This window comes from Anomaloglossus baeobatrachus, chromosome 10 (genome assembly GCF_048569485.1).
Source record: "Anomaloglossus baeobatrachus isolate aAnoBae1 chromosome 10, aAnoBae1.hap1, whole genome shotgun sequence".
NCBI classification, from domain to species: domain Eukaryota; kingdom Metazoa; phylum Chordata; class Amphibia; order Anura; family Aromobatidae; genus Anomaloglossus; species Anomaloglossus baeobatrachus.
This window is the reverse complement of record NC_134362.1, coordinates 53,529,785-53,551,933: the sequence shown is the minus strand read 5'-3', so window position 1 is coordinate 53,551,933 and position 22,149 is coordinate 53,529,785. Positions and strand designations below refer to the sequence as shown.

The 22,149-nt window shown below is 50.3% G+C and overlaps 1 protein-coding gene across 3 annotated transcripts in view; it reads right to left on the bottom strand.

The window, feature by feature from the left end:
• Nucleotides 1-22,149, bottom strand: part of LOC142255191 (solute carrier family 22 member 6-A-like) — a 196,214-nt gene that overhangs the window by 39,517 nt on the left and 134,548 nt on the right. For all 3 annotated transcript variants that reach the window (XM_075326687.1, XM_075326688.1, XM_075326686.1), the window contains one exon: nucleotides 8,834-9,002. In XM_075326687.1, coding sequence (XP_075182802.1) covers nucleotides 8,834-9,002 — 169 coding nt within the window. The remainder of the gene's footprint in view (nucleotides 1-8,833; nucleotides 9,003-22,149) is intronic.

The window sequence follows — 22,149 nt, the reverse complement described above, 5'->3', positions numbered from 1 at the left end:
GTTGCAGTTGGAAAAGGGGGTGGGAAGACTCCAGAATAGTGGTTTGACCTATTGTTTTATCAAGCTCAGGGAAAAAAACATTTAACCTCCTATCTAAAACTCCCCCATCAGTAAGCAGGCTGATTAGGTTTTTTCGGTTTTTTAGAGTGCACATCAACCAACGAAAGGTTAAAGGCGTAACAGATATCCGGTTGCCGTGATAGCATTGTTTTATACCCCATTGCATTTCCATCACAGGTATTTCCGTTAACCCCATCCGCCGGCAGCATCGAGGCTTTGATTTCTTAAATTCTTAGTGGGATGCTCAGTGAAGGGAGGCCGATAACCTGGCCTCCCGTTACAACACTGACATGACGGGCCTATGGTAAGGTATACAGCGAGTGGTTTTTACAAGGTGGGTGAAGAGCATGATGATTTTCAAGCGATCCCTGAGTAATATATAACCTGCAGTATTTAGTGATCTTACATCACCAATGGGCACTGTTTTTTTCTGTTGCGAGCAAACAGTTACGGGGTTTGCCTTGCAATTTTTTAAATTGCGGATCTGGACTGATGTGACCAAGGCCTAGTGGGACCCATGGTATGGAAGGGTTAGAGGATTAGCGGTAAGTGAGTGGATGTTGGGAGGCACTTCCTAGCTGTTTGTCAACCTTGTATAAGGTACTGGGCTGGGTGCTTATGCCCATTGTGGACTTAGGGTATGTGCGCACGTTGCTTTTTACCTGCTTTTTACCTGCTTTTTTGCTGCTTTTTCTTCTGCGCTGTTTAATGCCAAAATGGATGTGTTCTTCTATTCAAGCAAAGTCTATGGGAATTTGGGTTTCTTGTTCACACTATGTTGTTCAAAATGCTGCCATTTTGTGGCAGAACTTTGGTCAAAAACTCAGCTTTGCAGTGCAAAACCCAAATGGCAAAAACAATTGACATGTTGCTTCTTTGAAAAGCTGAGTTTTTGACCAAAGTTCTGCCACAAAAAGGCAGCATTTTGAACAACATAGTGTGAACAAGAAACCCAAATTCCCATAGACTTTGCTTGAATAGAAGAACACATCCATTTTGGCATTAAACAGCGCAGAAGAAAAAGCAGCAAAAAAGCAGGTAAAAAGCAGGTAAAAAGCAACGTGCGCACATACCCTTACTCTTATAGCATAGTCACATAGGTTGAAGAAAGACCTAGGTCCATCTAGTTCAACCTTTTTCTTTCCTCGCAGTTTTGGACCCCTTTTTGTTTCCCCACCCCTGGCGGGTATGCCTGAGGGTGTTAGTGATGGCCCTTAGACGAGCAGGGGTGACGGGGAACATTTTTAACCACTAAGATGTTTTTTTCAAGTTTAGCAGACAGTTTTTCTCGGTAATTCGGCGGTGACCATTTATTTTGGGTTTGCCATCTGTGGAACACGAGTTGTACCCCTTCCAGAATCGGGGCGCCCCTGAGGCTTCATGGGCAAGTATGCATGAGCATGGTTTCGATGGGTGGGGGATGGCAATGCAAATGCATTCTGAGTGATGTTCGTAACGATTTTATTTTTTAACAGTCTATTAGTAGACATGCAAGAGGCTACTGACTGTCATATAGGCTGGTGTAACATTACATATGTTCCAGATTTGGGTATTTTCTTAAAAAAAAAAAAAAAAAAATGTACGTGGGTTTTTTGCCAGAACCACCCCAGGAAGAAGAGGTGCCTGCTGGCCACGAGACTTTTGCTGGCCACGAGAATTTTGCTGGTTACGAGAATTTTCCTTTCTGACAATATTTTCTTTTCAGATGTAAGTTGGCCGAGTGTCGGAGTTTTAGGTCATGCCCATGTATTTCGGGCAGCGTGAAGAGCTGATCTTCGCCCTGGCGGTCGGTCCTGTTTTCTTTGCCCTGGATGGTAATTGGAGAAGTTGCCGGGGTCTGGCTTAGCTGTGGGCCCTACTGGAGGTGTTCAGGATGGGTGAGATGCTCCCCAGCTTCTTGGTGATCCAAGTAGGCGTCAAAGATCTGGTCTCATTCCATCTAGCTGCGCTCCGCCCCGTACCCTAATCCGGTCAGATATGTACAAATTTCCGGGTTATTTTCTGAATGTAAGATGGTCCAGGCTGAGGCGATTTTTCAGCTCATATGGGAACGTATCTAAGGAAGTATGTGTTATGGAGCTGTCCTGTCGCACAAGCAACCAGCACCTACCTGTCACGGCCAGGTGTACGGGCAGGCCCAGGAGGTGGATCCACTGGACCGAACTCCTAGATGGTAGCAAAGAGTCCGGCAGCTGGAGCACTAGAAACAGCAGAGCAGTCCTTGCACACAGGTATAGCGGAGAAGTCCCTGGGACTACGGAGTTACGGGTGGTAGTCCGGGTGACGCAGCTCAGGTTCGGAAGCCGAGATGATGTCAGGCGGGGTCCGGAACCTTGGGAGCAAGAAGACGGGTCACCGCAGGGATCCGAGGTGGTGCGGACTGTCAGGATGGCAGATGGACAGCGTTCGGGTTTCAGGATACGGCAGACTGGATGGCGAAGCAGGCACGGCTCTACAAAGAGAGATAGGTGAGTACGAGCACAGTAACACCAGGAGACCTGACTCCTAGCTCAGGGAACACGAAGATCAGGCCCCGCCCCCTTGGACAATGACCCCTTATATACCCTGTACCTGTGCAACCTCATTTCCTGTTAATGGACGCTGGCCCTTTAAGAAAGGGTCAGTGACCGCGCGCGCGCCCTAATGCGCATGCGCGCCGCCCGGGTGCCAGAAGCCAGGGAAGGAGGCTGCGAGGAGGACGCAGGGGAGCCGGCCAGGTCCAGGGAAGCTGTCGGGCGCCGGGATCGGGGGCCCGGAGCCCTGGGACGGACGGAATCCGGTGACTGGGGAGCGGAGAGCGTGGCAGGTGAGCCGGGGAACGGGGGTGAGGACCCGGGGAGCGTGACAGTACCCCCCCCCCCACGCCCCCCTCCCCGCAACCGGGACATGAAGGCACGGATAAGAGGAGTGCCCACGTTCTCCCTGGGCTCCCAAGACCTATCCTCAGGACCATACCCTTCCCAGTCCACCAGGAAGAACTGCCGACCTCGTACGGTCTTCATGGCCACGATATCCCTTACCGCATAGATGTCATCATCGGCAATAGGAGGAGGGGCCGGACTGGCAGCAGCGGAGAAGGGACCAAGGACAACCGGCTTGAGCAGAGAGACGTGGAAGGAGTTGGGTATCCTCATCGTGGCCGGGAGCTGTAGCTTGTAGGATACCTCATTGATCTTGCTGAGGACCTTAAACGGCCCGATGTAGCGAGGACCCAGCTTGTAGGAAGGTATCTTCAATCGGATGTACTGGGAAGCAAGCCAGACCAGGTCACCAGGAGAGAAACACGGAGGATCCAGACGTCTCTTGTCAGCGTGTTTCTTCATCCGCTGGGAAGCGCGCCCAAGGGACGCTTTGACAGAGTCCCAAATGGTAGCAAAGTCACGAACTGCAGTATCAGCAGCCGGAACATCCGATGAAGGGGATATAGGCAACGGGACGGAGGGTTGAAGTCCGTAAACTACATGGAAGGGAGATTTGGAGGACGACTCACTGATGTGGTGGTTATGTGAGAATTCAGCCCAAGGTAGAAGCGTGGACCAGTCGTCGTGATGGGCGTTGACGTAGTGACGTAAGAAGGAGGTCAAGATTTGATTGACCCTCTCCACTTGGCCATTAGACTGAGGATGGTAAGCAGAAGAAAAGTCCAGAGTCACACCCAGATGTTTGCAGAGCGCCCTCCAGAAGCGGGAGGTAAACTGAGTTCCTCGGTCGGACACGATGTGGGATGGGAAACCATGCAAGCGGAAGATGTGATGTATATAGGCTTCCGCGAGTTCCTGAGCAGAGGGCAGTCCAGCCATAGGGACGAAGTGAGCCATTTTGGAGAACCGGTCCACCACGACCCATATGACTGTGTGTCCAGAGGATAATGGCAAGTCCGTAATAAAATCCATCGCTATGTGTTGCCACGGAATTGTGGGTATCGGCAGAGGCAGAAGACGGCCATAGGGCAGGTGTTTGGGCGTCTTGTTCCTGGCACAAGAGGAGCAGGCAGAGACAAAAGCAGCGACGTCCGTGCGAAGGGATGGCCACCAATAATGGCGTACAATCGCACCCCATGTTCTCTTCTGGCCTGCATGACCGGCTGTTTTCGAGGCATGACCCCAGTGTAACACCTTTTGCCTGTCAGTCTCAGAGACATAGGTCTTTCCGGGCGGTATCTGGGCCAGGGTGACAGGGGCCACCGGAATAATCTTGCTAGGAGGGATGATAGGCTGGGTAGTCTCTTCCTCCTGCTCCATGGGCATGAAAGACCTAGACAAGGCATCCGCACGTACATTCTTGTCTGCGGGTCGGAAATGGAGCTGGAAGTCGAACCTGGCAAAGAATAAGGACCACCTGGCTTGCCGTGGGTTCAGTCGCTGAGCGGACCGTAGGTATTCCAGGTTCTTGTGGTCCGTGTAGATAATCACGGGGTACACTGCTCCTTCCAGGAGGTAGCGCCATTCCTCCAGAGCCAGTTTGACCGCCAATAGTTCTCGGTCACCGATGGTGTAATTACGTTCAGGTGCAGAGAAGCTCTTGGAGAAGAAACCGCATGTAACCATCTTCCCGGAGGAGGACTTTTGCATGAGCACTGCTCCGGCTCCCGAGGAGGAGGCATCCACCTCCAAGGTGAACTGGCGGTTTAACTCCGGACGGTGGAGTACAGGAGCGGAGGCAAATGCTCGCTTCAGTGAGCAAAACGCGGCGTCGGCCGCAGGTGACCAGTCCTTTGGATTAGCCTCCTTTTTGGTCAAAGCGGAGAGAGGAGCAGTCAGGGCAGAGAAGTGAGGGATGAACTGGCGGTAGTAGTTGGCAAATCCCAGGAACCGTTGGATTGCCTTTAGTCCAGAAGGGGGAGGCCAGTTGAGTATGGAGGACACCTTCTTAGGATCCATTTGCAGTCCAGTACCCGAGATGATGTATCCCAGGAAAGGGAGAGAAGACTGCTCAAAGACACACTTCTCATATTTGGCGTATAGACGATTCTCTCTCAGTCGTTGTAGGACCAGCTGGACGTTCTCTCTGTGGGTCTGGAGGTCCGGAGAGTAGATAAGGATGTCATCCAGATACACTACTACACAGACGTAGAGGAGGTCCCGGAAGATGTCGTTCACCAATTCTTGGAAGACTGCTGGTGCATTACATAGGCCGAAGGGCATCACGCAGTATTCATAGTGCCCATCGCGAGTATTAAACGCGGTCTTCCATTCGTCCCCAGAGCGGATACGAACTAGGTTGTAAGCACCCCGAAGATCCAGTTTGGTGAACACACGGGCTCCTCTGAGCCGGTCGAACAATTCGGGGATGAGCGGCAGAGGGTACTTGTTCTTTACGGTGATCTGATTCAGACCCCGGTAGTCGATGCAGGGGCGTAGGTCACCCTCTTTCTTCTTAACGAAGAAGAAGCCCGCTCCCGCAGGAGAGGAGGATCTCCGGATGAATCCCTTAGCCAGGCTCTCTGTGATGTAGGTAGACATGGCCCTGGTTTCGGCTGGGGACAACGGATATATCCGTCCTCGAGGTGGTGTTGTTCCTGGGAGCAGGTCGATGGCACAATCGTAGGGACGGTGTGGCGGAAGTACCTCAGACTCCTTCTTGTCGAAAACGTCTGCGAAGGACCAATAGGCCGAGGGCAGTTCCGGTAGGTTCTCTGGAACCGGAGGTCGTCGGATGTGTGGTATGGACTTCAGACACTTCTCATGACAAGAAGGACCCCATCGGGTGATTTCGCCAGTACCCCAGCTGACTGAGGGTTCGTGTGTCCGCAACCAGGGAAGTCCCAGCAGGATTTGATGGGACATGTGTGGAAGGACGTAGAGAGAGATGTTCTCGGTGTGCAGGGCACCGATACGTAGTTCGACCGGTCTGGTGACCCAGGAGATGGTATCAGAGAGGGGTCTCCCATCCACAGAGGCTATCACGAGGGGTTTGTCAAGTGGAGTAACAGGCAGCTGGTACTTGTCCACCGTGGCCTGCTGAATGAAATTGCCTGCTGCCCCGGAATCGAGGTATGCCTCAGCCGTGAACCGTGTCTCTCCCGTTGACACTTGCACAGTCCACATAACCGGGTCTGAGAGAGTCCCAGCACCTAGGGTGGCCTCTCCTACCAACCCTAGGCTTTGGAGTTTCCCGGCCTCTCTGGACAGGCGCGTAGCAGGTGTGTGCCCTCTCCGCAGTAAAAGCAGAGGCCCTTGGCGAGCCGCTCTGCTCGACGCTGTTCAGACTGTCGTACTCGGTCAATCTGCATGGGCTCGTGGACGGGAATCCCAGCTGTTGATGACTGAGGTGCGGAGGGCTTCTGGGGAGGTGAGGAATGCCGTACCGGTCGTCTCTCACGAGACAGCTCTTTAGAGCGCTCCTGAAAACGAATGTCCACTCGAGTAGCCAGGGCAATCAGGGCATCTAGGGTGGAGGGCAAGTCACGACCCGCCAACTCATCTTTGATGCGACTCGAGAGTCCCTCCCAGAAGGCGGCTGTCAGGGCCTCATTATTCCACCCGAGTTCAGAAGCCAAAGTGCGGAAACGGATGGCGTATTGGCCCACCGTCAGTGTTCCTTGACGTAGGCGGAGAAGTGATGAGGCAGACGCAGAGGCGCGTCCCGGCTCGTCAAAGGTACTGCGAAAGGCCTGCAGGAACTCTCGAAGGTTCTTGGTCACGGGGTCCTCCTTCTCCCACAAGGGGTTCATCCACGCCAGTGCCTCGCCCTCTAGGTGGGACATTATAAAGGCGACCTTGGCTTGGTCGGAGGCGAATAGATGTGGCAGCTGCGTGAAATGAAGGGAACATTGGTTGATGAAGCCCCTGCAGGTCTTGGGATCTCCAGAATAACGAGGTGGTGAAGCCAACCGGAGTTGGGAAGCACCCGACGAGGCTGCCACTGGTGCGGGAGCCGTGGATTGTCCATTGGAGGACCTGGGTGCCGCAGGCGTCATGGATGCTTGTAACGTGTACAGGCGGGTGTCCACGGAGGTCATAAATTGCAGCATGCGGGTCTGGACTTCACGCTGGCGTTGGAGTTCCTCTTGCAGGGCCAATAGTGCTGCAGCGGGATCCATGGCCTGATCTTACTGTCACGGCCAGGTGTACGGGCAGGCCCAGGAGGTGGATCCACTGGACCGAACTCCTAGATGGTAGCAAAGAGTCCGGCAGCTGGAGCACTAGAAACAGCAGAGCAGTCCTTGCACACAGGTATAGCGGAGAAGTCCCTGGGACTACGGAGTTACGGGTGGTAGTCCGGGTGACGCAGCTCAGGTTCGGAAGCCGAGATGATGTCAGGCGGGGTCCGGAACCTTGGGAGCAAGAAGACGGGTCACCGCAGGGATCCGAGGTGGTGCGGACTGTCAGGATGGCAGATGGACAGCGTTCGGGTTTCAGGATACGGCAGACTGGATGGCGAAGCAGGCACGGCTCTACAAAGAGAGATAGGTGAGTACGAGCACAGTAACACCAGGAGACCTGACTCCTAGCTCAGGGAACACGAAGATCAGGCCCCGCCCCCTTGGACAATGACCCCTTATATACCCTGTACCTGTGCAACCTCATTTCCTGTTAATGGACGCTGGCCCTTTAAGAAAAGGTCAGTGACCGCGCGCGCGCCCTAATGCGCATGCGCGCCGCCCGGGTGCCAGAAGCCAGGGAAGGAGGCTGCGAGGAGGACGCAGGGGAGCCGGCCAGGTCCAGGGAAGCTGTCGGGCGCCGGGATCGGGGGCCCGGAGCCCTGGGACGGACGGAATCCGGTGACTGGGGAGCGGAGAGCGTGGCAGGTGAGCCGGGGAACGGGGGTGAGGACCCGGGGAGCGTGACACTACCTAAGTGGTAGAATATATAAATATATATTAAAAAAAAAAATTGGTGGTGGCACCGCCAATTAGAAGGTAATGGCTTGGCTTTCCTTATGTGGGAGTGGGTACTCCTTAAATGATCTGTTCCGGATATGTTGGTAGTGGGAATGTGCGAGGAGATGGCTCAGGTATTGTGGTTTGTGGGGGGGTCACAGCTTGCTAGCGCTGTGCTGCTCCTTGGCGGAAGGGGTAGGAAAACTGGTGGTGAAATACCCGCACCGGACGGCCGGTGGCGGAAAATTTCCCTAAACCCCATGGTGTTGGCTGGTAATGCCTAATTTAAAAGCTGCGACCAAAATTTATGCCAATGTAAAAGATGAGAGTGTTTTTTCCCTATGCCTCTCCAAAAAATTGAATAAATGAAAATAAAAGCAATTTAACTTATAAAGAATTGTGTGGTGTCTTTCTAGGGGGGAAAAGGTGGTGTTTGGGTCCTGGCAGTCTGGTCAACACTGACCCAGCAGTGACCATCACTGATCCATCAGTGGCCAACCATGACCCAGCCATGGTCAATGCTGACCCATTAATGGTCAGTACTTACTTAGCAGTGGCCTTTATGATTGACACATCAATGGCTAATAATGACCAAACGATGGCCAACACTGACCCAGCAATGTCGAAGAATAACCCATCAATGACAAATATTGACCAAGCAATGACCTATTTGTAGTTAGCTTTCTGAGTTTTCTGTTGATGTGGTTTTTGTAGATGGTTTATATTGGTTCACCAAATGGGACTTTTTAAAAAGTTGCAAAATTTGGTACAAGTCTTCAACAGTTCCCTCCAGAAGTTATTTTATTCCACCAGCTAGTTTAGGACTTTTTTTACCATATTTTTTAAAATGTGCTACAAAAGACAGTTTTGGGCTTTTTCATTTTCAAAATATATTTTGCCAGACAGTATGCAAATATCATTACATAGCTTATCCTTATACATTGCACTCACCAGGAATAAAGAAAGAAAATAAAAAATGGAAGCGAGACAGAGAGTTGTAGCCATCGCCAGTCTCGTATACCGTATGCTAAACCCGCCAAGAGAAGCTGCCCAACCGTGTAGGAATATCCTGCCAAGGTGCCAGCAATGGTGCGGACTTTGGTTGGAACCCATTCTACAACTGTTAAGACAAAATATTACAAGCAAAACATAAATAATTAATTAAACAAGGTGCATATATGTATACATGCACATTTGCTTTATATATTAATGTTGTTAAACTTGAGCCAAGCATGGTTTATAGTCTATGCTATGTTCATCCAGGAGCGGGCACTGACAGTAAAGGGCTCCCGCGCAGGACACATGTTTGTGTTCCCCCTCCATTATGCCCAACCAGGATATACACGCAGACACAAACATATACACACGCAATAGTCACTTACACAAACATACTCATTATCACACGGTAATTGGCTCTAAACTCGCCGAGTGTCATGGAGGCATCTGATCCTGTTCACACTGCAGAATCTGACACTCCACACTATGCCTCTAGACAGGCTTGGGCATCAACCAGCTGTGTTCCCATTAGTAATCAGGCTTGCAGGAGTTAATCTGCTAGCCTGCTGGTTACCTCTTGGATCACATGTTGTGGGAGACCTATCACAGTCACTCCCCACCTTTTTAAGATGGTGGAGCCTGTCTTCCCATGCCGACTATAGCTTCTGCACAGTCCTTGTGCTGTTATATCCCAGTCGCGCTGGTGATTGTATTACTTTGTGTGTGGAATAGTTGTGGAGTTCTCGCGTTGTCTTGTTGTTTCCTCCCTGCTCTTATTTTCCTCCTAATCTCTTTTTGTCTTATACCTCTGTGTGGGTGTGTTGTGAGATAGAGATTTGTTTTCCCCTGTTTGTCTATTTCTGTTGGCTTTATCATTCCTGCCCGACTCTCCTCTGGGGTTGGGGGAGGGGAGTATAAGATCAGGGCTAGTCAGGACCAGGGCAAGGAAGGCGGTTCAGACATCCTCACCATCAGAGGTAATGCTGAGATCAGGGATAGCTTGGGTCCACTAGCCTGACGGTGAGTCTAGGAGCCCCTGTCCCCTCATCTCCATGCACACTGCCACTGTGAAGCCCCACAGGTGTTGTGTCGGTGCATTACCTTCAGGGACTCCACGTAGCTGGATCTCCGTCACTGGTAGGAAATCTTCTGTTTGATCGTGACGCCACTCTCAGTATTGCGGCCAGTAGGGACCGCCACTGCAGGTTGAGGGTCGCCTGGGGCTGATGGTATGTGCAGTTAGTTGGAATAGCCTCCTGAGAGTGAGGCAAGCCCCAGGGCCCGATGTAGGTGCGTAGTACTACAAGTCGCAGAATGACTCACACAGGCAGAACTGTCTTTCAAGGGCTTTACTCACATTTGATGGCAGGGTGAGTAGCCCGGGCGTAGCTGAGATGAACCAGGTGGGAACCAGGTATCCTTCAGGCTGACTTTATGAGGGTGACTACCAACTCGCCTTCCTTAGCCCTTGGTGGTTTGGGGTGACCCCGACTTTTAGTCCCTATGGGGGTCACCCAGGGAAGATGCTGCAGCCTCTCTCCCCTTCGTTCGCCGTGTGCTTGTCGCCTGGGCCAGATCACTCCAGCTTCTTGCCTCCTGTGAGCTATGGGCCCTAACTGTGGCTACGTGGCTGCGGCTTTTTGTGGTGTTGTGGCGTGGGCTTTGAGAGCCCCACACCGGCAGGTTTAGCAAAAGAAAGCTGGATCTATCTCCGCTTCGGGATCTGCCGCCCGTTTGGGCCTGGTACTCCCTAGCAGTCTCCTTACTTCCCACTCCGTGCTCTTCTCTCTAGCTGAGATGGGTTTCGGGTAGCACTCCTAGTTGACCGTTCTCCCCCCGTCAGTAGCCACTGCGCGGGCGCTGTTAGACAGCAACAGCCCCACAGGTCTGCTCCTCACTGAGCCCTATGGAGTTCTGCTCTAACTGACTCACTGCCCTTCCTCTCCTGTTCTTGCCTACGCCACCTAGCAACCAGATTCTCTTACCACACCCCTTGAGAGGAGATGGAGGCTTTTGGCCCCCTCCACTATTCCAGTGAAGGTCAAGGCTTTTCCCCCTCCTGGGATCCCCAGGGGTCCTCTCATGGGTACATGTGTGAGAGCTGATTACTATGCGCCTGTGTTCCACACCCCGGTCAGCCTTCTGGATTACCTGTATTGTACTGTCCCCAGCATGGGTGCAGTACTCAGTGGTGCCTGACCAGGTCAGGGGCGCCACATTCCCCCTTAGTTATCACCAGCACGTCCTCGGGCTGCAAGACAACATTTTAAAAATGCATAAAACATTAAAACATGTAAAACATTTTAAAAGCACCAGGTACCATACATCACCACCCTCCACCCACAAGTCCGTTAACCCACCCAAAACCCTTTCACGTTGGCCGCGGCTTCAGCCACTTCTGGCAGGATGTAGAGGCGGCTTTCATGGGCTGGTGGTTTCAGGGTATACCTGGCTTGGTGGATCCGCGCCTTCAGCCTCTTCTGGCAGGATGCAGAGGCGGCCTCCACAGTTGGTGCTGACCAGGTACCCTCTTTGTGGTGGAGAGCCAGGCCCCATAAACAGGCATGCTCTCTGGTTGCAGGTAAGCCAAGGCCCTATATACGGACGGGCTCCTCCTGGTTGCAGACGAGCCAAGCCCCTAAACAGGCTGACTCTGGTGGTGGTGGTGCCCTTTTGGTGTAACTATTTACACTGCGAGAGTTTGTGGCTATAGCCAGTTCATAGCCTTAAGGTTTATGGTTTTCTCACAATAGTTTTTGTGGGCACATTCTTGAACTTTAAAACGTTGCAAAACAAACTTTCCAAACTGGTCAAAACTTGCTGTACTTTACTTGAACTTAGGCAGATCTTCGTCAGCGGACTGTGTCAGGTCTTCCTCATCCCAACGGGAATAGGGCAACATCTCCGGCTCTGAGTATAGATCCACTGCTGGTGGCTCCAGAGTCAGCTCCTCAGCTTCCTGGCCTCCTCTCCCCCTTAGTTCTTCTTGGCACTCCTTTGGTGGCAGTGCTGGGGATGGGCTTTCTTCAGCAGGCCCAGGCGGGGGACTCTTTGGCGTGGTTGCTGCAGGGGTTGCCGGAACCCTCTTGGGGGTGTGCGGAGGGAGCATGTACCGGTCCACCAACCATTGTGGAAACTTGGCCTCCATGTCAGCCTTCAGCCGCCAGTATTCGGGGTCCTCCCCCAGCGTGGGCTTTCCAGCAGGGACCTCTTTGGACTGGGGAGCGGTGTCTGCTCTGGCCTTGCAGGCCGGGGTAAATGGTGATGCAATCTCTTGGCGGGCCGCGCCCTGTTTGGCGGCGACCTGGTCTTGGCGGGCCGCGCCCGGCATGGCGGCGGCCTGGTCTTGGCGGGCCGCGCCCTGTTTGGCGGCGGCCTGGTCTTGGCGGGCCGCGCCCTGTATGGCGGCGGCCTGGATCGGCGTCGCAGCTGCGATGGGATCTGTGCAGGCTGGGCTGGGCGTCGCTGCAGGGACCGGGTCTTGGTGGGCCGAGCAGGGCATCGCTGCGGCGGCCGGGGCTTGGCGGGCCGAGCAGGGCATCGCTGCGGCGGCCGGGGTTTGGCGGGCCGAGCAGGGCATCGCTGCGGCGGCCGGGTCTTGGCGGGCCGAGCAGGGCATCGCTGCGGCGGCCGGGGCTTGGCGGGCCGAGCAGGGCATCGCTGCGGCGGCCGGGGCTTGGCGGGCCGAGCAGGGCATCGCTGCGGCGGCCGGGTCTTGGCGGGCCGAGCAGGGCATCGCTGCGGCGGCCTGGGCTTGGCGGGCCGCACCTGGCGTGGCTGCGGCCTGGCTCAGCGTCGCCGCGCCGGGCGCCTCTTCAGGGACCGCGGGCGTGGCAGCAGGGGTCGGGGCATCCGGGCCGGCAGGGGTAATACTGGACTCACCCATCGGTGGCAGCATCGGGGTCTGAGTCGTCGCCGTCCGGTCTGGCACTCGTCGTGCGGTTCCCCTCTCATAGGCCTGAACCGCGGCAGCCATCTCCAGAAGTTCCATACGTTCTTCTCGGATCTGCTCCACGACCCGGGTCTCCAGTCGGTCGCAGAACTGGGCCAGCTCCCGATACCACCAGGCAGCGGAGCCCGGTTCTGGATTTCTGCGGTCAGACGCCATTTCTTCTGCGCCCTCTTCTGCACGACTCTCCAGCTGTGGACTCGCCGTTGCCTCTAATAGCAAGCTGTTCAGTTTCTGCTCTGCCTCTTTCAGCAGCTCCTCTCCCAGCAGCAGGCTTCTGGCTCCCCTTCTGTCCCGACGTCTCTGGACGCTTCCACTCTCATAGCTGGCAAGGTCAGAACTCTGCAGGGGATCTCTGGGTAGCCACACCTCTTCGTGGGCGGTAACTTCTTCCAGCGCGGGCTGCTGTTGTTTTTCAGCGCGCTTTTCATGGTGGCAATATGGCGGCGCTTCCAATTTTTCAAGCGGACCGCCCAGGCACATGGTCACCTGTCTGAACAGGTCTAGTCCTTATCCTGTTCGTGACGCCAGATGTGAAGCCCCACAGGTGTTGTGTCGGTGCATTACCTTCAGGGACTCCACGTAGCTGGATCTCCGTCACTGGTAGGAAATCTTCTGTTTGATCGTGACGCCACTCTCAGTATTGCGGCCAGTAGGGACCGCCACTGCAGGTTGAGGGTCGCCTGGGGCTGATGGTATGTGCAGTTAGTTGGAATAGCCTCCTGAGAGTGAGGCAAGCCCCAGGGCCCGATGTAGGTGCGTAGTACTACAAGTCGCAGAATGACTCACACAGGCAGAACTGTCTTTCAAGGGCTTTACTCACATTTGATGGCAGGGTGAGTAGCCCGGGCGTAGCTGAGATGAACCAGGTGGGAACCAGGTATCCTTCAGGCTGACTTTATGAGGGTGACTACCAACTCGCCTTCCTTAGCCCTTGGTGGTTTGGGGTGACCCCGACTTTTAGTCCCTATGGGGGTCACCCAGGGAAGATGCTGCAGCCTCTCTCCCCTTCGTTCGCCGTGTGCTTGTCGCCTGGGCCAGATCACTCCAGCTTCTTGCCTCCTGTGAGCTATGGGCCCTAACTGTGGCTACGTGGCTGCGGCTTTTTGTGGTGTTGTGGCGTGGGCTTTGAGAGCCCCACACCGGCAGGTTTAGCAAAAGAAAGCTGGATCTATCTCCGCTTCGGGATCTGCCGCCCGTTTGGGCCTGGTACTCCCTAGCAGTCTCCTTACTTCCCACTCCGTGCTCTTCTCTCTAGCTGAGATGGGTTTCGGGTAGCACTCCTAGTTGACCGTTCTCCCCCCGTCAGTAGCCACTGCGCGGGCGCTGTTAGACAGCAACAGCCCCACAGGTCTGCTCCTCACTGAGCCCTATGGAGTTCTGCTCTAACTGACTCACTGCCCCTCCTCTCCTGTTCTTGCCTACGCCACCTAGCAACCAGATTCTCTTACCACACCCCTTGAGAGGAGATGGAGGCTTTTGGCCCCCTCCACTATTCCAGTGAAGGTCAAGGCTTTTCCCCCTCCTGGGATCCCCAGGGGTCCTCTCATGGGTACATGTGTGAGAGCTGATTACTATGCGCCTGTGTTCCACACCCCGGTCAGCCTTCTGGATTACCTGTATTGTACTGTCCCCAGCATGGGTGCAGTACTCAGTGGTGCCTGACCAGGTCAGGGGCGCCACACCACACTCATATTAGGCACATAAAATAAAATACACACATGCATGTATATTACCCTCTCCAGAGTAAATTCGCTCTTATACAACCGTGTAGACTGTGGCTCACTGCTAGAGTTTCTGCCTTCCATACTATGATTTTAAGTTTGAATCCTTGAAAAAAATGTGCTCTTACAAAAAGCAGAAAATGAATTTAATATATAAGGGAAACCTAACCCCTGGTGTCCTGTTTCCTCAAAGGAGAATTTACAGAAGCTGAACAATACATCAGAAATTATACCAAGTATGTACTATAAGATCCCGTGATCAATTTAAAAGAGAAGTTTTCATAAGTTTCAGCAAAAGTTGGCTTGATGGCTAGGTATACCTACCCCATCAGCCCCTGTGTGGCTTAAAGGGAATCTGTCAGCAGGTTTTTGCTACCTCATCTGAGAGCAGCATGATGTAGGCAAAGAGATCCTGAATCCAACAATGTATCACTTAGATTACTGGCTGCAGCCATTCTGACACAATAAGAATTTTTAGATTTAGCCACTGAGATAGATGTCCTACCCACACCAGGCTTAAAATAGAGATTGTACATGGACAGTGAGGAGTAAATCAGAGTACTGGACTGAAATGCACACGACAATTTAGTACGAGCAATGATAACTCCTGCTGCTTAAACAAACATAGCAAATAAACAACTGATTGGACATTGACAAGACAGGTATCCCTGAATTCTATGCTTTAACCCTTGCAGCATGCTGTTTTCATCTTTCATAGCAAAAACCTGCTGACAGATTCCCTTTAAATGACTGCATAGGTAGTGTTTTGCTTCTAGGTTCATTAAATAGCATGCCACCTGTTGATCAACCTTATTGTGTTACTAGTGGTTCACACAAACAAATTTAGTTTTATATTATGCCCCAAATTCAGATTTTACATTATAAAATATTATAGATTAATTTGTCCCTTTGAAATTAAAATTTTGTAATATTAAAAATGTCAAATTACCTGATAGCAATAATTATTTTTATTTCAGTATGATTGATTGCAGAATAAAAATGGGTGAAATTCTCACAGTTACTTCTTTTTTTTTTATAAATTATATAGTTATGGCTGAATTATTTACATTGATCCATTGGATCAATGGAAACCAATCAATGTGATATAAATAATTTGTATGTTCATTTTTTTTTGTTCTAAGCAGATTCAGTTCCCTAGAAGTGTAAACTTCAATAAAACCAGAGTTACACCATATAGATTATATTATCGCTCAGCGATACCGAAAAGGATAAGGAGTATCAAGATCAAACGTGAAGTATAGCTGTGTCTATGAAACATGTGGGTGTCGTTAATAGGGATGTACAGAAAAAAAAGGCAGAAAAACAACAAAGCAATGGCTGACATTAAGCTGAAAACTCATTAGCATTCTCCCTGTTGATCACTAGTGGTAATTAGTAAGTGGCAGAACTGTAACTTGCTCATAATCGCTTTATTCTGTTGCACAGAAAGTGCCCTTTATAAATTAACTAGCTGTAGTACTCATCGGTGCCGGGATAGTAACTAAGTGTCTTTGTTTCTCCCACTCTCTCATCCTCCCTCTCTGTGTCTCTCTGTCTCTGTCTCTGTCTGCCTCTCTGTCTGTCTGTCTCTTTGTATGTCTCTGTCTCTCTGTCTGTCTACGTCTGTCTCTCACAGGTGTCTCTGTCTGTCTCTCTTTGTCTCTGTCTCTTTGTCTATCTGTCTCTCTCTCTGTATGTCTCTCGCTGTCTGTCTCTCTGTCTCTCTCTCTCTATCTGTCTCTGTCTCTGTCTGCCTCTCTGTCTGTCTCTTTGTATGTCTCTGTCTCTCTGTCTGTCTACGTCTGTCTCTCACAGGTGTCTCTGTCTGTCTCTCTTTGTCTCTGTCTCTTTGTCTGTCTGTCTCTCTCTCTGTATGTCTCTCTCTCTGTCTGTCTCTCTGTCTGTCTCTCTGTCTCTTTCTGTCTCTCTCTGTCTGTCTCCCTCTCTGTCTGTGTCTGTCTGTCTCTCTTTGTCTCTGTCTCTTTGTCTGTCTGTCTCTCTCTGTATGTCTCTCTCTCTGTCTGTCTCTCTGTCTGTCTCTCTGTCTCTTTCTGTCTCTCTCTGTCTGTCTCCCTCTCTGTCTGTCTGTCTGTCTGTCTCTCTTTGTATGTCTCTGACTTCAGCAATGTCAACAGGCGAATCACAAGGGGGCAAAAGAATAGTCACACATTCAGGGTCTGGCCAGGAAAGTCAAGTCAGTGCAAAGGGAGGATCAATATCAAAGTCAGAAAGCATAAGAGATCAGGTATGCAGAGGGGAACTCAAACAACAGACAGGAGAGGGAAATCAGGGGCTGGGACAGATGGGGGGAGGGTCAAGGTCAGGACACAGTAGCAGGGAGGCAGGACAGATCGGGAACACTCACCAGAGCCAGTATACACACTGCAAAGCAAAAATATCACTGGCACTGAACCATGGATAGGGAGGCAAGATATAGTGCCCTGGGATCCAGAACGAGGCAAGGGAAGTTAACCCCTGACATGACCAGGCCAGAGCTGGGTGTAACCAGCAGCAGGGAAAAGCCGACCTGGATCATGACACTTTCTCAGTCTGTCTCTCTGTGTGTGTCTCTGTCTGTCTTCCTTTGTCTCTGTCTGTCTCTCTTTGTATGTCTCTGTCTCTCTGTCTGTCTATATCTGTCTCTGTGTGTGTGTGTGTGTGTGTCTGTCTGTCTCTCTGTCTGTCTCTGTCTGTGTCTGTCTGTCTCTTTGTCTGTCTCTGTCTGCCTGTCTCTCTCTGTATGTCTCTGTCTGCCTGTCTGTCTATGTGTCTCTCTCTGTGTGTCTCTGTCTCTTTCTGTCTCTCTCTGTTTGTCTCCCTGTCTGTTTCTGTCTGTGCGTCTCTCTGTGTGTCTCTGTCTGTCTCTGTCTCTCTCTCTCTGTCTGGCTGTCCCTCTCTGTATGTCTCTGTTCTGTCTGTCTCTGTCCCTCTCTGTATGTCTCTGTCTGTCTCTCTCTCTCTCTCTCTCTCTGTCTGGCTGTCTCTCTCTGTATGTCTCTCTCTGTCTGCCTGTCTCTGTCTGTCTTTACTATAAGGTAGGACCCAAATGTCATTTTAATCAATCATTACCCAGAGGAACAACAGAGGCTTATAAAGAAAAAACAGACCATCATTTTTATTCTATAGGAACTAGAAATGTTTAGTAAAGGAGACACATCAAGAGGAAGGAGTTAGATACATAATAACTAATCTCAGAAGGTGACGTTTATCTTATCAGTCATCACTTTTCCTTGAGGAAGAAGAATTTACAGCAAATAATTGAGATATGTGAAAGGTGAATGGCCAACGTAGGTGACAATGGTGAACTCGGGAAAATCCGTCATGTCACACTAAAAAAACAAAACAAAAAAAAATAAAGACATAGCATATTTCATTACACTCTTGGTCATTTTTTTTCACTATTATTTTTATCTATTGTTTACACACTACAGTTCAAAGGTTTGGGGTCTCCCAGACAATTTTGTTTTTTCCATGAAAAATCATACTTTTATTTATCAAATGAGTTGCATAATGAATAGAGAATATCGTCCAGACATTGACGAGGTTAGAAATAATGGTTTTTACTTGAAATAATAATTTTCTCCTTCGCACTTTGCTTTCGGCACAGAATGCTCCTTTGCAGCGATTCCAGCTTTGCAGAGCTTTGGCATTCTAGCTGTTAATTTGCGGAGGTAATCTGGAGATATTTCGCCCCCATGCTTCCCCCCTCCCACAAGTTGGATTGGGTGATGGGCACTTCTTGCACCATACGGTCAAGCTGCCCCCACAACAGTTCTATAGGGTTGGGATCTGGTGACTGGGCGGCCACTCCATTACAGATAGATACCAGCTGCTGCTTCTTCCCTAAATAGTTCATGCATAATTTGGAGGTGTGCTTTGGGTCATTGTCAATTGTAGGATGAAACTGGCTCCAATCAAACGTTGTCCACTGGGTATGGCATGGTATTTCAAAAAGGAGTGATAGTCTTCCTTATTCAAAATCCCTTTTACCTTGTACAAATCTCCCACTTTACCAGCACCAAAGCAACCCCAGACCATCACACTACTTCCACCATGCTTGACAGATGGCGTCAGGCACTCTTCCAGCATCTTTTCAGTTGTTCTATCTCACAAATTTTCTTCTGTGTGATCCAAACGCCTCAAACTTCAATTCGTCTGTCCATAACACTTGTTTCCAATCTTCCTCTGTCCAATGTCTGTGTCCTTTTGCCCATATTAATCTTTTCCTTTTTATAAGCCAGTCTTAGATATGGCTTTTTCTTTGCCACTCTGCCCTGAAGGCCGGCATCCCGGAGTTGCCTCTTCACTGTAGACATTGACACTGGCGTTTTGAGGGCTGACAGTTGAGGACCTGTGAGGTGTCGATTTGTCAAACTCTAGACTCTAATGTACTTGTCTTGTTGCTCAGTTGTGCAGCGCGGCCTCCCACGTATCTTCCTACTCTGGTTAGAGCCTGTTTGTGCTCTCCTCTGAAGGGAGTAGTAGACATCATTGTAGGAAATCTTCAGTTTCTTAGCAATTTCTCACATGGAATATCCTTCATTTCTAAGAACAAGAATATACTGCCGTGTTTCACATGAAAGTTCTCTTTTTCTGGCCATTTTGAGAGTTTAATGAAACCAACAAATGTAATGCTGCAGATTCTCAACTTACGCAGAGGAAGGTCGGTTTTATAGCTTCTCTAATCAGCAAAACTGTTTTTAGCTGTGCTAACATACTTGCACAAGGGATTTCAAGGGATTTCTAAACATCCATTACCCTTCTAACACAGTTAGCAAACACAATGTACCATTAGAACACTGGAGTGGTGGTTGTTGGAAATGGGCCTCTATACACCTAGGTAGATATTGCATTAAAAAACAGACGTTTGCAGCTAGAATAGTCATTTACCACATAACATGTATAGAGGGGATTTCTGTTTAATTTAATGTTAGCTTCACTGAAAAAAAAAGTGTTTTTCTTTCAAAATTAAGGAAATATCTAAGTGACCCTAACTGTAGTATATATATATATATATATATATATATATATATATATATATAATAAATGGAACACTAAAATACCATTTTGTTGTTTAAGTGTTCCCTTTTTTTTTTTTGGAGCAGTATATATATATATATATATATATATATATATAAATATAATCTCAATTTGATGCTGTTATTGTAGGAAAAAGAACATGGACGTATATTTAACACCAAGTCTTTGCCGTCTCCTCAATCAGTAAACGATGTTATTTGATTTCTCTTTGTTGCCAGATGCAGTAAAGTAGTTAAATGGATCATTTCCTATTATTTTAGATATCTGTGTGTGCATCAAGAGTCTGAGTTCTCGGAAATGGTTACTTGAAACTGTAGATTTTCAGTGCTAAGACGGCTTCAGGGAAATGATTGAACATGATGGCATGGGACTTGCATCCCTTTTGGGTTTTTTTAGAGGCATAGTGATAATCATGGAGTCTGTTAATACCGGAGTTTCTATTGAAATTCCTTGTTATATAGAATATCAGCAGGTTTTTGCTATTTAACCTGACAGCTGCATGAAGTAGGGACAGCAACCCTGATTCCAGTCATGTATCACTTTGTTTGGGTGCAGCAAATGTATCACTTTGGGTGCAGCAGTTGTGATGTAAAGTTTTCTGTAGCAGAGCTCGGAATGTTGAGCTCTGTAAAACCCCACCCACACCACTGATTGGCTGCTGAGTACATTGTATATTGACAGAAATAGCGCCCAGAGAAGGGGGTACTCGATCCCGGGTGGTAACAAATGGGAATGTCACTCTGGTCGCCGTTGCCTGGTCCAGTGTTCTGCGCCCCTTTTGTTAACGGGAGGTATTTACAGGGGAGATAAGAGTTTTTGTCATGTGACGCCACCTGCGGGTTGCGGTTAGGGATGGAGAACCGCCGCTACTTAATGTAGGTACTCCCAGGGCTGGTGGTAGTGGCAGCTGTGATGGTAGGCCCTCCACAGATAGGGCTGTGCCTGGGAGATGTAGAAGGGCAATAATGGAGACCACACCAGGTTGTATTTAAAGGCCCAGTTACACGCAACGACATCGCTAACGAGATGTTGCTGGGGTCACGGAATTCGTGACACACATCCGGCCTCGTTAGCGATGTCGTTGAGTGTGACACATACGAGCGACCGCTAACGATCCCAAATACTCACCAAATCGTTGATTGTTGACACGTCGTTCATTTTCAATATATCGTTGCTCATTCTGGACGGAGGTTGTTCGTCGTTCCTGAGGCAGCACACGTCGCTACGTGTGATACCCTGGGAACATTGCGTCCTCCGGCAATGAGGTGGGAGTTCATGCGGCTGTTCTCCGCCACTCCGCTTCTATTGGTGGCCCGCTGTGTGATGTCGCTGTGATGCTGCGATGCTGCACGAACCACCCCCTTAGAAAAGAGGTTGTTCACCGGCAAAGCGATGTCGTCAGGAAGGTAAGTTGGTGTGACGCGTACCAGCGATATTGTTCGCCACGGGCAGCGATATTCCTGTGATGCACAAACGACGGGGGCGGGTGCGATCTCTAGCGACATTGCTAGCGATGTCGCTGCGTGTAAAGCAGCCTTTACAGTCTCCACTCACTGTGGACCCAGGGGTTGCTGGTTCAGGTCCCCGGAGGACCAGTGGCAATGTAGTGACCCAGGTTGCTCCATCCCCGGCACTCTCTGTAGATTGAGTTCCCATAGCGTGGAGGGGTACAGTCTCCTTCTCCGTACGGCGGGCAGTGCGGACCCTGTGGAGAGGTAAGTGTCCGAATCCCGATCTTAGTTTACTGCTGATGCCCCCGGATTATTTGGTTCGGTGAAGTCCGTGAAGGGGTCCTCACCGGGCAGGTATTTGCCAAACAGTCTAAAACTTGTGCTTGACCTAGGGCCCTGTGCCCTGTGCGTGCTCCGGTTCCAGCGGTATCTCGGTACCCGTCCTGGCGACCTCTCTCCTTTGACCCCAGGGTCATAGTTACACGGACCCAGCTCTGGCACGTCCGCACACCTCTCCTGTGTGCTCCCGACTCCTCTCTCACTGACTGACCCCTCCCACCAGGCTGGCTATACCCAGGGACTCGTTCCCATGGCGACCATCACCTTACATGGTTAACCATCTATGTCCAGTGTGGAGAGGAGAACTAGGATTTAGATTGTGTTTTGGTGGAAAAGGCAATGGTACTCCAGGTCCCAGGGGGTAGGTCCTGCATCCCCAAGAGGATGCAGTTCCCTGTAGTGCCCTGAGGGTCTCAGGGGCGCTACAGCAGCTTGTCCTGCTGATAAAACACTGATTGTGTTGACACAACACACAACTCAGTAAATGACAATCACTGGAATCAGACTCTCATCCCTTACATCATGTTACTTTCAGATTACATAGCACAAAGCTGCTGACAGATTCCTTTTATTAAAATTCAGGTAAAATTTGTGTGAATGGCTTAAAATTTCTATTTTAATTTAACCATTCACCAGATAGTAGTTGAGAGATGACCTCAAATAAATATATAATAGTTTATTTGTTCTTGCAATAAAAATTCCCAATTGTTTGCTAAACTCCTATCTACGTCACACTGTCACAGAGCCAGGTCAGTCCTGGTGGCATCA